Raw genomic sequence first — 18,557 nt, forward strand, 5'->3', positions numbered from 1 at the left:
CAATGAGGGAATTGGACTTGATCCTTGTAGGTCCATTCCAGTGTGAGATAGCCTATGATTCTATGTTTGGAAATGAATTGTTTTTGCCTAAAATAAGGTTTTGTTGAAACATAAGTATAGATTTTTAGAGGTGATTGGTGGGGGAAGATCTGGGTAGTCTGGAGTTTAGACTGTGGCATGAATATGTGGCCTGTTCCTCTATCAGATGGTGCATTCTTTGTAAATCTGATTTTACACATTTTGCTTGAGATTAATGTTAAACTTATACTTGAATGCTTAAAGAATGGAAAGACAAATAATAGCTTTTGCATCTCCACCTTCACAAATTTTATAGCTGGAGAAATGGAGGACAATCATAGATGAATTTCCTTCAATAAAGTGACCTTTGGAAAGATAACAGTATGACCACAGATGTGTAATAGGTTCAGGGGAGTCCAAGTTTGGTGTTTGTGAAATACAGTTGTGCAGATCTACATTCTCAATCCCTGCAAAATAGAAGGGCTTGAGAAATAGGTAACACTTTTGCAGAATCCAAACTTAATGGACAATGAATAGAGGCACTACTGGCTATAACCAAACTGATAAATAAAAGAGGATCAGGGTCCAATATTTGTGCCAGCTCCATCTGACAGTGGCTGTGTGTTTGATGAATGAATTGTGTTCTTCTTCTCTTTGGGGAATTGGAGTGCAGAACATTGTTTTAGTGATACAGGATTCACAAGTTTCCTATTTTCTTTAGATCACATTACAGACAGCATATTTCCTTTACTCTGTTAGTTCAGTGCTTGTCCTGGGGTGTCACATAGATAAACCTGTAAAGCAGAGAGGAGAACTGTTCATGCATTTAAAATCAATGTGCAATTAAACACTCCAGTGTTTCTGTGTAGTGGAAGCCAGGCTTGCAAAATGGGATATGAATTGCTGAGGAAGAAAGTATTGAAACTCTTAAGTGCTGAAGTGGCCCCTAAGTCTGCTCTCATTTGATGTAATAACAAGATGTACAAAGCATGAGTGGACATCAAGACAACACAAAAACATTCATTAAGCATGAACAAAATATATATTGGACACAGATGTAGTATTTTTTGCCCCAAATCATAACCCATAACTTCTCTTATGGAATAGTACTGAAACTAGGTATTTCATGCTAAATGTTCATTCTAGATATTGATGATTTATATTTGTATCTATTCCTGTATCTGTGTTTTCTACTTTAGATAAGAGAATTGTCTGTGAAACCAGCTCCAAGTGTTAAAACATATGATGGTGAGTACAAACTGTAAGAAAAAACAGACTTAGTTTCTGATTTCTGCAGCCTAGCTGAAACAAATATAGACATCAACCTGACTAACAAAATACTGAAATAAAATCAGCACTGGAAATGTATTTGTTTTTCACAGAGGATCTACCTGTTTCTATGCCATGATTTACAAAGATCGTGCTTTGTGGCTGTAAAGACTTCTAATGGACAAAGTTGATTGCTTGAGTAGTGAAGAGATGTAAAATAGAACAACTTTCTTTTGTATTATGTAAAAAATTTCCAGATTTGTTTTATGAAGTACAATTTAAATTGATTTTTTTTTCATGCTTGACTGTCCTTAGGCTGCAGAACTCACAAAAGGGAAAATAGTGAAAGAATAGACAAAATGGATTAACTTGTCAGTTAAGACACAGATGTTCAAAGAATGTTAAGAACTCTTATATTTATGTCTGTGCAATACTTTAACATCTGAAGTCTATTACAAATAGCTAAACCTGATAATAGTGTTTCAGGATATTGTCCTGCACTACAAACACCCATATGGGTTAATGCTGCAGTTGCAGTGACTTGAAGTAAGTTTTTTGCAATAGGTGATGACTGCTGAATTAATTCTGATCCCAGTTTGGAAACCATTTTTCTGTATTAACAAGACACTGGCTTGAACTGAGTCAAAGAGCAGGGAGTAGGTTCAGATAGAGGAAGGCTGTGTGGCTTTTCAGCTCTAGCTGGTCATATTTATTCACACTGAAGCACAGACAAGTAAAAGTCCATGGCAGATTTGCTCCTAGCCCCAAGCTGATCTGAGCATTCAGATCCACTTAATTCACTCCAAGGCTACACCCTATTCATGATCTATAGATGTATGAGTGTTTGCACTCATTGATGTCACTTGTGGATGCTGCAGATCCTCTCTGGGGAATACAAGCCCTGGTCAGGCTGGTCTTGACTAAGTAGCTTTGGGCCAAGACTTCTTCCCTGTGACACAAAAGGCAGCATGCACTCGTGACCAAAAAAATGATCATGTTCTAGTCCAGTGATGATTTAGTTAGTAGTTTCTTTTCCTGATTCTAGAAGTGTTAAAAATGCTAAGCATACATAGAGATGTACTTTTATGTTGTGAAGGAACAGTTTTTACTTTGTAAATGTTTTGTTTATTTTTGCCCATTAATGTCAAAACATAACTGATTTATAAATATGATTGAATATTGCTATATTTAAGAATCTGTATTTGTCTGTTACTATTTACAATAATACAATTTTATTATTTTTTTACTATTATGTTATTTTAGTGAACACTCCTGTAGAGCGTCTTCAAGAATCTAAATCAACTCCATCAATTCCCCCACCTGGTAAGTTTTTTTTGATAGGTCCAGATCCAGTACTTTCAAATCTAACCCTTTCTTTTCTCAGATCATAGGTTTGTCAAATAATTTGTTAAATCATTTCTCAGATTTGCTTTTGTCAAATCATAGGTCTAAGAGTAGTTATATTGAAAGAACATAATTTCTATGTCAGAGTTGAGAATTTCTATGAAATAATTATAAGGATGCACTACTGAGAAGAATAAATTAAAAACAAAGTAAAATAATCTGAGAATATTTCCTGGAATAGTTATATTATTGAATCACTTAGATGAAATATATTGAGGAAGAAATTTGTGTTTTCTAATGGAAAATATGCTTATACTGGATAGGTACATTATATGCATATACTGGATAGGTACATGCATCTGCTGGAGTTTGTATAGGGAAACATGTGGAGATGTTTGTTTGCAAGTCTTGAAATACTGTATTTTCCATGTGACTTCAAATGGCAAGGAGTAAAAATGCGGAAAAAATAATCAAAATAGACAGTTATCCCATTGTAGTTCTTCCAGAGTATACCTGTGGTTACATATAGATCATTATTTAGGTATTTTAACTTGTGGCCCTATGGTATCCTTTAGAAGGGGAGGGGGGCAAGGGAGCTATATTTACATTGTTTTGTACTTTGTGAAAATAGTTTTGTGAAAGTAATTTTGTTTTTTTAATCAGTATGCAAATTAATGGACAGTTTTGTTACTATACCAATATTCTGTGATTAACTAATTCTTTATTTTTCTTTTAAGTAATGAAAAACAAGCAAGCATTGTGTTTAAAAACAGTTTATTGATTTGAATTGTAGTTGAATAATGTTTTTTTTCCTGATTATTTCTCTTAGTTTTTAAGCCTGTCACAGGACACTAAATGGAATTTGTCTGTGAAAAATGTAGATAATTTTTCTTTTTCACCAAATACAAAAAATTCTGAAAATGCCTCTGTGGAGAAAGGGTGTTATCTATCAAGCTTTTGATAACTTGATGAGGAATGAAAAACTTGTGCAGTGCTCATTTTCGACTATGTGACAAGACAAGAATTAGTTAAAAAAGGAAAAGTGATTGTATTATTGCTAATTATTCTATGGTAACATTATTTGAATAATACAGAGATTTCTTTCTAAACTATGCAAGGTTTAGTAGTTCATTGCTTGTAGCTTCCTAAGTTAAACTATATGGATGAATACTGTGTAGCCAAAAGTAATAGTATATGAAGTATAGAGAATTAGCAATAGCATTTTGAACAATTAATTCCTTTTAATTTAAGCCAGCCTCATTACACCAAAACAGTTGCAGTCTGGTTCTGGCTAAGAAGTGTCACAGCATATAATTTAGCAATTGTCCTGAATTTAAGATTTAAGTTTTATGAAGATTATTGCTGCTAAAAACTTACACACCAAGATTGTGAAGCATTAGTTCCTTTGTGCATTTGCTTTCATTTATACTGAGCACATTTCCTGAGGAACAGTCCTGTGAACATTAGTATTTTTTGTACTCTCACAATTTAAATCAGCTCATTCAGATCTTTCATAGTTTCTTGCTGCTTCAAATATGAAGTTTGTGACATCTTGTGAAACTTCTCAAGATAGAAAAGGCTATTCCTGCCGTTGATACACAAAAGATTCACCATCAGTTTATTATGAAACCTCAAAGAAGGTGTTCCTTTCAGATTCCTTTGCTGATTACTATTTTATTTATCTCTGCAGGTCTCTCTGTCTGTCCCCTTTCTTCCCTTCTGGATTGTTTTTTAAACTTGCCTTACCTAATTTTCTGGAGGTTAGCAGAAGTTATGGTGTCTTTCCCGAAGTTTTCAGGACTCCTCAAGGGATTGACTTTCTGAATTAAGACATCATGGCTGCATCTCATGCCTTTATGAAAAGGAAAGCACTTCCTGGTAACTTGTGTAGACAAAATTATTTAGCACAGATCATCTTATAATTGCTTGCATATAAAATATCTTCATTCTTTTTTTTTAATTCTAGAAAAGGCTCTCTAATGTGAACTTAAGTACACTTTTCAAAGCCACTCAGATGCTTTTGCATCCTAGTATTCATTCTGCACATCTTAAATCTGTGTTATGAAAAGATACCCAAGTTGCAAATGTGAGTTACCCTAGGTGGAAAGTAGGAGAATGACTATGTTAATCTGATGTTTTTGTGTTAATGTTCCTGACTTCTTGTGAGAGCTAGTAGAGCTCCTTAAATGCCATTCTGGCTCAACATTCTTCTGTCCATTTCTGAGCTACCTGTAGGGTTTTGTGAAGATATAACTTAGGTCTTACTTTCAAAGATTACTTCAGTCTCACAAAAAGGCAACAGATTAATTACAATTTATTTTTTTAAGTAATATTTTAAAATTAGGCTTTGGCTTCTATATTACTCTTGAAATGTTGATACTTGTTCAATATTTAGTCTTAGTTAAGTCAATAATATTAGGTGGAATCGAAGACAGTAGTTAAAAAGCAAAGCTACCAATTAGATTGTTCATTAAAACCTGTGTCTCAGTCTGTAAACATGGTGTGGACACCAAGGCTCAGCTATCACTAGGGACATAGCTGGAGCATCTGAGGAAAATTAGGTTAAAGTACTTACTCTTTCTAGACAATAAACAGAGAAAAGGGGCACCTTCAGAGTTTGGTTCAGCTGAACTAAGATCTGAATGCTCTTTGAAGTTGCCTGTGTCCCTTCGATGACTGTAGATGGAGTCTGAGGTGACTGGGCTCCTAACTTAGGGGCCTCAGGTAAGTGTCAAAAAAAATCATACTTAGGAATATTGGTTTAAAATTAATATTTCTGCTCCTTGCGTGCAGTATGTGGCTTTCTATTGATCAGTTAGGAGAAAAAAATATATTAAGTGTATTAATTGAGAAACAATGGTCCAAATTACATGCATCACAGATTAGGTCTGGCAGCTCTTTGTATGTGTAATTTGAGTATAAATTAAAGGAGCATGAAATAAGTGTAGCCATGGCTTACATTTTACATATTTTCCTAGGTTGTTACATTGCAAGTGCAAAGTGCTTACTGTAGATGACACTACAGCATAGATAAATTTATTGCTTCTGTTCAGGCTAAAAGTTTTTTAGCATTTCATATTTTAACATAAGTATATGGGATTTCTTCTTTAAATGTTGGCCAGAAGACTGCTTTTCCCATAGTACTGTCAGAATATTTTTAACTTGTAGATAAGAACAGACAAATAATATATGCATGAAACATACACAGCCTGAATCCTTCATTATTGTTAAAGATATTTTCCTGTTCCACCTGTGTAGAAATTGTCTTCAAATGCTCTTTAAAACAGATATTTAATTGTTTCTTGAAGTATGCTGGGCACATAATTTTTCAGTAATATAATTATCCACTGAAAAATTAAGGTAACCTGTACTTTTGATACATCTCATCTGTGTCTCCACACATACTAGCTGGCAGAAGAGATACTCTGGAAGATATGGGATGATAGACACACCTCTGCTGGCCTTAATGATGGCTAGAATATTTGATGATATTTAGTATGTGATGATAGATGGCCAGAAGAAGCCCTTCTCTGATAAACATAAGGAGAGGACTCCTTAAGGGGGGGGGGGGGGGGTCATCTCCACACCTGTGTAAACGAGAGTAATGGTTTTTCTTAAATGTGATTCCATTGTGATGTTTCATAGATATCTCTTAGAATGTGTGTGCAGTGAAGAGAAAGAAAAGGCTTGTTTACATAAGGGAAGTTGGTAATTTCAGGTGTTGCACTCCCTCCTGCCTTAGCATTTGATCTCTTCTGTTGTCATGCAGTGAACATTATTACACATAACAGTAATGCATCTTAGGTCTGCTCATGCAACTGGTCTTAGTAATTCCTGGTTTTTCATCTCTTCTGTTTCTGGTACACTGAAGAAGAGAAGCATGTACCTTTATGCCTGATCAGCAGACCATTTTCAGGTCTGAGTTCTGGGGACTGGGATTTTCCTGTTACATTAAGTCACCTGGCAAGGGCTTGTGCAGAGATGAGTCAACCCCTTTAAGCAGAGAGCATTTGAGCAAAGTACAGGTAAAACAAGCATAGATTAAATCCAGCTACACAGCAACTGCCTTACTGATTGGTAAGTTCAGCCAATGCAGCTTGATTAAATCTCAGTGCCCATGCAGCTTAATTAAATCTTCCCAGAACATTTCATCTGTGCTTCAGGCTATGTCCTTCTAGACAGACACATTTCAGGCTTTTGGGAATGATTCCAAACTGTGTCTGAACACTGTTTTGGAGGATCTTAGTTGGTGAAGGGCAGCGGTGTGCCAGGAGCAGTAATGTGGAGGGTCATGTTCCAGTGCCCAGGAATGCTCTGGCCACTGGTAAATTTTACAGCCTTAGAGACTGAAAGATCAGAAGCCCATTTGTCTCTCAGAGTTTTGCTTTTAAATGTTTTCCTAAGATATCTTGGTATCTTGTTAATGACTTGTGATGGTAAAAGAAGCATTTTTTAAAAACTTCTTATTTAGTGCAAGTTCTGTGGGAGCAAATCTTAAGTCTGGTAATTGGCTTGGAAGAGCAGGTGAGAGGTTGAATATCACCACAGGCATGGAAAGCATGGAGAGACCAGCTCTCATACCTGAGCATTTATGCCACCAGATTTAATCCCTTTTACTTGAGGAATATTGGAGATATGGCAGTGTCACTTAGCTCCAAATGCTCATTTCACTGTGATTACCTGTCACAGAGCATCCATGTTTGTACCTGGTGTACAAGAAATGCCAAAGAACATCTTCATGCAGCATCACTCCTCCCCTTCTACCCACAGAGCATAACAACCATTTATAGTGCAAGAGGTTTTTTTGTGAAGGATGGGGAAAATGCATGTAGGCCCAAAATACTGATCAATAAATTGTTTTCTCTTATAACACCTGTAGTTGAATGCTGAAAGTACAGTTTGCATACCTGTTTTTATTGTAAACCCTACAAGACACTCAAGCTCTAGTTTTCATTGATAGCAATTAATTTATAGAAGGTGAATATTAACATTTTAAAAACCTGAATTGATCTACATATAATAATTTTCAAGCGTGTCTTATAAATTAATAAAGTTTTAAATAAACTGTAGTCTGACTTCATTTTTTGAAGCCAGAAGCAAATTGTACCTGACAGCCTATAGAATGAAAAATTCAGCGTGTTTAGGAAGCTGTTTGCAGCACAGACATTTCAAGAATTCTTTAAAACACATGGTAATACTGAATCTTACTCAATTGGAGTGAGTGAAGATTTTTGAAATTGTTTTCTTGGGAATTATCCCATATATATATAATTTATATATATTATATATATATACACATATGTTAAATCTCTGTCTTGCATATATGGACTCAGTACTTAATAACTCTCTGGAAAGTGAGTTAATATATTTTTCTATATATTTTTGAGGTTTATTTTGTCCATTTCACTTGTCTTTTTTAAGTATAGAATTGCACATAAACAATATTTTTAAATGCATCCTAAAAAATGTCTTTTTATGAGAAATTAACATCAATATTGATTTATGTAATCCTGGGTGGCCCTGTCATTGTAGATGTCTAAAACTACCCTACCTGGCCTACCTGGTGTCATTCCAGAAGTTGTGTGATGTATCAGTCAACCTTGCACTGACAGCTTAAAACTCTGATGTGTCTGGGATGACACCATACACCTGTGTTTGGACAGCAGAATCACTCCTGAAGTGACTATTGGATTAGGGTCTCCTCCACAAAAATGTCCCCCTGAGGCACTGAAGAGTCATGTTGCAGTGGGTTTGTGATGGTTAAGCAGGTTGTCAGCAATCAAGAAAGTTGACATCGGTGTGGTGGGTTTTTTTCTGACTTTCCCTCTCTGGACCTTGACCTTTTTCTGTCCTTTTTGTCTGGTGTTCCTGTTCTTCCTCATTATTAGAGCAGGCACCCTTGGTGCATATGCTGGAGCCCATAGAGGAGCTTTCAGAAGAGGAAAAAGGTAATGATTGATTCAGCTCAAAATATGCTGGCATGTGTTTCTTGAAAACAAAAAATATTATTTGATACCTACAGTATTTTTCATTGTATTTCATTATATTTGTGTGATTTGGGTGGGAATGTTGTTTGTGTCAGTCTCCTGTTTGCTACTGCTTATAAATATTATGATTTCCTTATCCAAGTTCAATGTTTTTATGAAAATCTGGCTAATTTCTTTAAAACAGTCACATGTCTAAAGGGATTTGAACTAAGCAGATCAAAAATTATGGGTAAAAGCCCCTGACTAGGAAATTTTTGTGCTGACACTATTGCAATATGAGCTCACTCCCTTTTTAAACTCTGCATAAGAGGATGAAGAGTTCAGGTGGAAGGAAGTTGATGGTGGAGGTTGGAGCTGCCAGCTTTCATGAATGCATCACAGATAATTTTACAGGTAATCTGACTTGCACCTACCCATAAGGAGCCACAGCTGCAGCCAGGGTTGTGCAATTCAGAATAAAGTTACATAGCCTAGCATTGGCAGCTGTTGTGTCTCTTCTGAGGAGACCTTGGAGAAGGCCACATTTACAGTGAGAGAACAGAAAGCACTGGTTCATCCTGCATGGTGTTCTTCTCCTGAAGGCAGCTAATAGTGAAACACCAAATAAAAATCTCTTCTGTGTGTGAAAATCAAAATCAGTCTTGAACCCTACAGCCAGTGAGTTTAAATTTCAAAGGAATGATGCTGTTTTGAAAACAAAATCATTGAATACGTCTGTGTGTTAGGAGGTTTCCCCAGGGAAAATCCAGTGCCTCTGAACAATCTGAAATAAAGACTGTTTGCATTTTTGCCGTTCCTTCTGCTGTTTCTCTTGCTTGCCATCTTCTCTCTTGATGGATTGTCTTTGTTTCTTCTGCTGTGCCTAAAGGCATGGCCTGAAGTGCATAAGAGAAAAGAAAGAATGCAGTCTGAAAAGATAGACCAAGATTTTTTTGGTTTTGATGACAGTCATTTGTAAGGGAGAGTGTGAAAATTCTTGACTCAGAACATCATTTTCTAGGATTATGTAGGAGCTGAGGCAGTGGACCAGATGTAAGGTCCCTTGTCTCAAAAGTTAAATCTAGTATTTGGGGATGAATAAGAAAACAGTTCCTTAAATAATTGCTCTGGCAAAGAGGATTTGGCTTGAGTTAATTAGCAAGAATTGATATTGTCATTAATTAGGATAATGCTGGATAGTCTTGTTACCCTTATTAGTATTTAGTAATTAGGAATTTAAAAATGAGTTTAAATGTATCTGTTTTTTTGTAAGGATTAACATTGGAAAGAGGTAGGATTTTCAGAAGGCTCCTGGGAATCTTCCACTTTAAAATGTCTCATATATGGCTTTCTGGGAGGATTTTTTACTGCATAGTGCCATCTTGTCCTGAATGGGGATAGTCAGATAGCCCTGTGTTTCCTCAAGACCAATTGTTTGCCTCTTCTAGGACTCAGTTCTCCAGATAAATCAAATTTTTAATGTCATCAAATCAAAGTTTTAATGTCATCTCTGTCAGGTACTGAGTTGTCCACACAGTTCCCAAAACCAGATGAGATTTCAGCCTGATTATGTCCTCTTCAAAACAGATCTAATAGTATGGCAGATTGGACTCTCAGTTTCCATTACCTATAGTTCTTTCCAGGACCCCATGGGAAGCCAGTTTCTCAAAACTGCCTAATATGTCATTTGTGCATCTTAAGGCTTTTTTGTCTACTCTTTAGGGTGCTTGTCTTTCCCTTAAAGAAAAATGAAAAGTAAATGGAACTGCTTTCTAATAAGCTGTCATTGTTTACAAATAGAAAAAGTGGCACATTTGTTTAAAAATATAATATTTGAAAGTCACAATATGGAATTATGCCTTCACTTCTGTCCTTGTCTATTGGGTGGCAGATGACTTTGCTGCCCTGTAAGGCATACTGGGAAGACAAACTCCTGCCCAAGATTTTCCTGTTATTTCAGGAGAATTGGGAGTGTGGTTTACAGCTTTCCTGGGATGTTTTATACTCTTAGTCAGCTCTGCTGACCACTGCCAGACAGAAGCAGCCATCATGGTTCCACAGGTTATCGCTTCCTTTACTTTAAGTGGCATTCAGTAAAATTTTGTCTTGCCAGTGACAGTTTTACAGACAGGTTTTAAATGTGTTTTTCTTCTTTACTCTCCTCTATGACCCAATAATACTTTGGCCTAACTTAAATGTCTGTCTTCATTTTAGATGGGAGAATCTGTCTAGATGATTCTTTATTGCTTGCATAAGAGTTTTTTATTGACATAAGTGTCATTGTTGACACTTAAAGCAAGGAAAAGAGATAGGAACTTTTTTGTCTGCTTTTAAGTATGTATGATGTCACAGACTTGCATAGAAGAAAACACGACACTGAACTTTGTCCTTGAAAGATTTTTGAAAATGGCTATTATCCATCATGTATTTTCTGTGAAACAGTCTGCCCCAGACAAGGTTTTGTCTTTACCAAGACTTTCGAAAGTGTTACAACTTTGCAAAGGTTTAATTTCAGTAGGTGATTTTATCAGAGAATGTCACGTTGCTTGAAGCTTTTCTTAAGAAAAAGTTTGTAGTATTCTTGTTCTAATTCCTGCTAGAATTCAGCTTTTCTTTGAAATACCACATTTAGAGAACTTAAGTATCAGAAGATAGTCTCTATCAGAAGTTTTCAAGTACAATGCTAAAAGTAAAGATCTTTGTTCCCAAATATTTAGCGCTGTATCTTTACAGTGATTCTGTAATGAGCAATAAGATACTTGTGATGGTGAGTACAATGTGCAGAGGTACAAATTCCAAGTGAGCTGGCTTTTGTAAGCTAGCCCAGTATTTTGAAAATGACACAATTCCAGGTAGATAAAAAGTGCACATATGCTGGTTCTAGAGAATGCATGCTTAAGTGCAGTTTTTAATTGTCTCATGTAATGTGGATTTTAAAAATGTCTCATAACAGCATTTTTCCTTCTTATTTCAGAAATTGAGAAAATTGATCTAAAACCAGACAGAAGTAAGCACTATTTAATAAATGCTCTGAAGTCTGATCCTTCTTTAACCAAAGAATTGCGAGTTGTTTTGGAGCAAGCTCTGGAGGAGAAGCTGGAATCCTTGGGAATTAAAGCAGTAAGATATTGAATTATTTAAAAGAAGGGTAATCTTTGTACCACTTTTCTTCTGTTCTCTTTCACTCCTGTACTACAGTTCTCAACATATAAAATTCAAAGCTAAATTTCCATGTTTTAAATAACTGTAATTCCTTAACCAGTAACCTGAGGGGATGGCCATCAAATTACAGCTGTGGAGGATATGGATACACTTGTGGGCAATGTTACCGACTTCTGTGATTTTTCTACAAGCTTTCTGATATCTGAAGCCTGAAAGAGTGTTTACAGTACAATTTGTTTCCTTAGGGTGTTCGTGGAATATCAAGTGATCGCTTAAATAAAATTTTGCGAGCTATTGAATATGCCAGAGAACGCAAAGGGAAGCATGAGCCCGCCATTCAAGGGATTCGAGAGCGCCTTGAACGTCAAGTTGGCCTTCGGGTTGAAGAGAGATCATCATCTTCTAGCAGAGCTGATGCCTGTGCTCATCTTCCTGGCGAAGGTTACAGTGCATTTTGGGCCTTATTTCATTGTCTTACATTTTATAGCTGCTGTTTAAAGTTTTATTTGACAACATTTCTGTATAGCTGCTTTCCTGCTTTTCCATATCAACATTCTATATAGTTATGGACAACTAAACTGTTTTCTTTAAAGGGTTCTTGACATGGTGTTTAACAGCAAATATCTTAGTTCTGGCAAGATACATAGTGTTGTGTTGGGAGTGTAGCACTTTGGCAGCAAATAAACCCCCTTGCTTTCCAGCTGGTCCTCACAGATCTGAAGGGCTGAATATGGCTGTTCTTAATTTCTGATTTTAACCAATTCAGCATTTGAAGTCTGATCATGTTCCCAGGTGCACCAGTAATGTGGGTCGCAGTCTGAGTCTGGTCTTGTTTTGTGATCCCAGATTCGCCAACACTGACACCTTAGCCTCAATCCCTCTTCCCTGGCTGACTGCAGTGATGAGGGTCATCCAGCCTTTGCCTGATAACCTACCATCCCCTCAGCATGCCATCATGGCCACATAATCCCTTAGCTACACATCTCTTGGCATATCTCATGGAAGTCCCTTCATCACGTATCTCATCGCTGTAGGCCTTGTTCCTGCATTATCCACCCTGTGACTACAGAAACACCTTCAATTTGGTGCCCCTATCACACCTGTTTAATGGATTTTTGGGGGGTCTCTGTAGAACAATTGCTCATACCAATCCCCCACACCTTTTATTATGCCACACCCAGACTGTATATGTTTCTGACAGATCATTTTCCAGATTTTTATGTGCATGTCTATGATAAAACCAAAACATATTAGAGTCAGGATTAACATAGCAACAACAGGATGAAGTACTTTATTGAAAATTCTTCTAGCTGTGAGTGACCATCTGAAGAGGGAGTCTGACCAGTGATGCTATCCATCTTCCTTCTTAGTGTATTCTTAATAAGGTCCTAAGTCAAATTGATTAGATGCTACCAGGACTGAAATTCCCTGTCAAATTCAGTGGCATTGAGGTTGCCTTTCTAATTTCAGTGGGCAAAGTGCCCTCATCTCCTTCCCTTATATTTGCTGCCACAGTAAATCTCCCAAGTGAGAAGTGTGGAGGAATTAATGTTGCACTCTAGTTACCGTAGTTATTAGCTTCCATAGATAGAAGTGAGGGTCTCCACCCTGCAGGTCGAGCTTGTTGATGTGTGAACCAAATTTGGTTCATGATGGCAATAGTTGCTTCTACAACAAGAATAAGCAGTCTTCAGATGATTAAATTGATCTCCAGTGAAGATGTGCTGGCATCATTCTCAGTATCATTCCTGGAAAATGAAAGCAATACAGCTTTCATTGGGGTTTGTCCAGACAGGTTATCTCTTAGTGGCTCAACTTGTTTAATGGCTTGGACTGATGATTAAAGTCCCCTTTCCAGCTCAGAATATCTCTGTTCTGTCTCTTTCAATGCAGTTGAGCTGAATCTCTCTGGTCCATCAGGGCCAGTGTGAAACAAGCTGCAGTGCCATGTTCTCAACAGAATCCCATTCTGCTGTAATAGGGTCCCTGGGGGGGGTTGTGGGATCAAGCTCCAGAGCTGCTTCATGTGTTGCTCAGTCCACTCCCATGACTTTTCCTTTTTGAGCAAATTGTACAAGGGATGGGCAATAATAGAGAAACCAGGGATGTTTGCACCAATATCCTAAAATTCCCATTAACTGTTGTAATTCTTCTAATCTAGACAGATTCTACCTATGTTCTATTTTTCCAAGGTATCAGAAGCCGCTCCTTTAATCTGTCAGGCTCTGAGGAACTTAATCTCCTTTGTGCCCTTGACACTTGGATGTAGGAATGTCTAAACCTAAGGCTGTTAACCCATTCTTCCCCTTTTCTGCTGCACACACAACCTCCATGGGGCCTTCTCCACCTGGTATTGTATCGCTGTGTTGCAAAAGTGTAACTACAGCTCCCACACTGGGTACATGAACAAACAGTCTGTTAACCCTAGGTCTGGTCACATTCCAAAGAGCCAGTCTATCAAATTATGTGGTTTTTTGGATTGCCAGAAGTATATATACACACATATTACACATACATATGTGTATACATACACACATGTATATATATATATATATACATCTGTACATATATATATATATATATATACATTTGTATATATGTTTATAAACTTTTTTTTTTGGTAGTTGTTTATAGCACTAACAATACAATTGCAATCACAAGCTTAATTTCCTGGGTCAAAATGCTTGGCATAGCCAAGGAATAATTCTGAAATGTGTCTGGTCTCTAAGGACCTGCTGTAAAGCAAGGGGGTTTATTTTTTTCCAGATTGCTGCACTTTTTAACCCAAATCATGGTAACTCTGAACTGCTTGGAAGAAAAGAATTGCATTTTTTCTTCTTTTTTTTGTGAAACTATATTCTGTAGCATCTTTAATTGTAGAAATTAAATGGGAAAGATATTGAATGTTGATTGTATGAATGACATAGATAACTTTTCTTGTAGAAAAACACAAGTGCCACTCATTGGGAATTTCCTCGCTTGCCACACCTCCAAAACCAACCAAGTGGTCTCCATCAGCTGTCCGCCCACCTGGACAAAGAGCAATCATCCCTGACTATAGTTCTACACCAAAGTAAGAGATGCCATTCTAAAAACACTCATCCCTCACGTAACAGTACTATGGGTTTGGGGTTTTGTGGCTGATGTGAACATTTCCTCAATTGTAAGAATTGAGGAAAGAATTCACAAAACTTCCATATAAGCTTTATGCTTGCTATCAGTCTTGAAATAACTTGTCTCATTGTTTTTAGCCCCAGGAAGATGCTTGGAAGTGGAGCTTCCAGAAAGACATCTAGCATCACGTATGTTTTGTTTCCTTGCCTTTTTGAAGACAACATTTTTGTTGACATGTTTGCCACACAAAAACTATTATTAAGCTAAATTCATAAACATCATCTGGGCTGCATACAATCATTTTTTGATTTAAAGTGTTACTCCATTTGAGTGTGTTATTATAATCCCCGAAAGATAGCATGTTGTTCTTTCAGCATATGTATTCTTTGTTGTGGTTGAGAAAAAGATATTCAATAAGATCAATAACTTTGTTTAGTTTTTCTCTTAGATGCTTTTTCTGACTGTGTTAATAGCATTTAGAGACCTTGGGGACCTAAATTTGTTGTTTATTGATATTTTCATAGTGCAGCCAAAATGAAATACAATATTCCATGTTCCATTCACAACAGGTGCATTACTTTGACACTTCCTGCACTGAAAAATTCCCACATCTAACTGTTGTCACAAGAGACTTTCTGTGGCACAGATTCCTTGACCCTGAAATTTGCTCTACCTGCTGATGCATGAAAGCCCATCTGTGTTTGCCTGGCAAGACTTGTTTTATATTGGTCTCTTGTTTTGTAAAGATGGTTGCGTAAATGGAAAGAGCCATGTGTGTAAAAGAGAGCATTTGGGATAACTTTCTGAATTTAATTAGCAGCGTGATTTTTTTTAATTTTTTCTTTTAAATAGTTAAAATTTAGGGGAGATTCTGTCATTTTGCACTAGGAAAAATGCACATTCTTGGAAAGGAAAATGCAAGGAAGCTTAAACATGTATGCGTTGATGCATGCACTGAAACCCAGTAAGTGCTCATATTCCATGTGGTTTTCCTTAGAACACCACCATTCAGTTCAGAGGAAGAAGCTGATGAAGATGATATGAAACAGTCTTATGTAGCACCAGAGGCATTGCAAAAGCAGTCAAAACCATCAAGCAGCATAGTCCATGCTTTTCAGAAGCCTTTTGGCAAAAGCAATGGGGATAGGATGGAGGAAAATGGACCTCAAGAAACTGGAACACCTGCCAAAACTTCTAAAGGTTTTTCACTGCATTTGTATATGGATGTTGTAACAGCTGTGCATGATTTTGCATTTCATGGTAATATTTTTGTGTTAGAAAACATAGTGAAAGCAGACTACCTAGTCTTGAGAGTATATATCTATAGGTAAACACTATGTTTTTGCTAATGTATTTCTGTTAATGTATTACTTAAAGATGTGTATCATGCTCTTCTATATAAACGCAGGAAGAGACACAATCTTTGTCTCAGAGAGACATCTTTTATTTATTTTTACTTTGAGGAAAATTTCTAGAGGGTTTACAGTAAAGTCCCTCCTTGCAAATGGAAACTGTCAATTTAATCTTTTTCTGAATTTTAGCAACAGTTATTCAAAAACTGACCAAACAAGTTGGAGAGAGTCTTTCTAACCATGGAAGTAAGAACAAACCAGCTGGAGGAATTAATGTTGCGCAGGCATTTACTAAGAAAGAAGGAGTGAAAGAACCAAAGGTATCACTTTTAATATGCAGCATTATTACATTCAGTAATTGAACTATATGTATGTTGAATTTTTTTTTTCACGCTGAAATCATCTTGATGCAGCAAAGAACTTAATTTTCCAAGACAGCTTTGGAATTACAGCTAAGTAGTCTTTTTGGGTAGACCAGCACTGGTTTAGCAAGGGACCAGTGGCAAGTTATTCCATCCACACTGCTTTTTTAGCTTATACCTTGGTTGGTTTGGATCAGTACAGCTCAAAGTTTGGGCATGGTATCATTCTTATCTTCTATTCCAGCAGCATAGAGAGTCCTCCTTTACTTGTTTTCCTAGTGTCTTGTTTTGATGGAGGAGAAAAGGAATTTGCTTATCTAATATTTAAAAACATTATTTCCAGAGCTTTATCTAATATGGGTCTCTTAAATACATTTTAATGAGAGGACAGATTCCATTGGTCTTTGTTCTGCATCAATCCACAATCACTAACTGCTTTCAGACTGCATCAGATCTGTGCTGCCCATTGAGCATGGCCTGTGTTCACCAGCAGAACACTAACACAGTAGACTCTTTACCCCTCAGGCTCCTAACATCCTGGTCTTCTCCTCAGTGTAGAGTTCTATAATTGGTAAACCATTTTGCTGCAATTTGGGGTCTTTGCTTGGACAGTTTTTAAAAGGAACAAAAGTTGCTTCAAATGAGACGTCAACAGCAGATACTGGTTTTATTTCAGTTTGAGTAGTTGTTACTAGATTGAAGTAGACAGACAGGTACTAGTTCTAGCATTCAATACAATATTTTTTCACTAAATTAGCAAATAATAATTACTGAAAATCCTGTTATCTATAATAAAACTGATACCCTAGGGCTTCCTAATTGTGAGTTAAATCTGAAACTCATCACTCCCTCCAGAAACGGTGACACTTCTATTTCATTTTCCAGAAAGGAGTGATTGTCCTAATCAGCTTTGGCCATGAGGATGGCATAACCACATTTAGCCTGTGTCCTTGTAATTGCCATTGATGACACCTAAGTTTTTCATTGATTGTGTGGGAGCTGCAGATTGCACCAGACTCAAAATTATCAACGCAGACATGACTGTTACAGTGCAATTTTCTATCTAGCATTATTTCCAAATTCTTTGTAGTGTCAGATTTTTCAACACCACAAAGTGCTCACAGTTAAATTGGCAGGATGATTTTGTAAGGATCTTTAGATGGTGAGCCATTGTGTTCAGGAATCTGGGCTTCAATGGCAAAGACTTGTAGCAAAATAAATCTCAAAACCTATGTTTTAAAAATGCCATGTTTTTCACTGGTAAATCTCCCTTCCCACATCTCTCAAGCCCCTGAACCTTAAGGCAAGTACTGGGGGAATGAAATCCATCCTATTGTGGTAGAAGGTTGAGTTTGAGACCCCCAGAGTAGACTAAACTTATATAAATCCATGTGACTCAATGAGTTGCTTCCCAGAGTCCTAAGGAAATTGGTTGATATAGTTGCCAAGCCATTCTTCCATAATAATTGAGAAGTCATCACAGCTGAGTGTAGTCTCTGATTGAAAAAAGTCTCTAATTGAAAATAAATCTATTTTCTTTAAAGTAAGAAGGAGAACCCTGGGATTAACTACTGGCCTGTTAATCTTACTTCTGTGCCCAGAAAGATCATGGAACAGATCCTTCTGGACAGAAAATTAGACTATAATGAAAAGACAGTAGGTTTCAATTAGATATTAGGAAGAAATTCTTTACTGTGAGGGTGCAGATTCTTACTGTGAGGCACTGGAACAGTGATGAGAAACTGTGGATGCCCCATCCCTGGCAGTGTTCAAGGTCAGGTTGGAGGAGGTTTTGAGCAACCTGGTCTAGTGGAAGGTTTTCCTGGCTGTCGTGGGGGAGTTCAACTGCATGATCTTTGAAATCTCTTCCAACCCACATCTTTCCATCATTTTATGAAAAATATTGTTGCTATGATTCATTTAGAATACATTGTGTCCCTATTGTATCTTGTATGGACACCATGAGTTCA

At 36.9% G+C, this 18,557-nt stretch overlaps 1 protein-coding gene across 2 annotated transcripts in view; it reads left to right on the plus strand.

Annotated features, from left to right (window-relative positions):
- Positions 1 to 18,557, plus strand: part of DZIP1 (DAZ interacting zinc finger protein 1) — a 39,046-nt gene that overhangs the window by 16,913 nt on the left and 3,576 nt on the right. Inside the window, exons 11-19 of one of the 2 annotated variants that reach the window (XM_071430967.1) lie at positions 1,218 to 1,266; positions 2,551 to 2,610; positions 8,520 to 8,579; positions 11,572 to 11,717; positions 12,005 to 12,200; positions 14,703 to 14,832; positions 15,011 to 15,061; positions 15,871 to 16,073; positions 16,415 to 16,545. In XM_071430967.1, coding sequence (XP_071287068.1) covers positions 1,218 to 1,266; positions 2,551 to 2,610; positions 8,520 to 8,579; positions 11,572 to 11,717; positions 12,005 to 12,200; positions 14,703 to 14,832; positions 15,011 to 15,061; positions 15,871 to 16,073; positions 16,415 to 16,545 — 1,026 coding nt within the window. The remainder of the gene's footprint in view (positions 1 to 1,217; positions 1,267 to 2,550; positions 2,611 to 8,519; positions 8,580 to 11,571; positions 11,718 to 12,004; positions 12,201 to 14,702; positions 14,833 to 15,010; positions 15,062 to 15,870; positions 16,074 to 16,414; positions 16,546 to 18,557) is intronic. The other variant, XM_071430968.1, reaches the window with a different exon arrangement.

This window comes from Agelaius tricolor, unplaced genomic scaffold, assembly GCF_023055355.1.
Source record: "Agelaius tricolor isolate 1412-34295 unplaced genomic scaffold, bAgeTri1.0.p SCAF_7, whole genome shotgun sequence".
Lineage (NCBI taxonomy): Eukaryota > Metazoa > Chordata > Aves > Passeriformes > Icteridae > Agelaius > Agelaius tricolor.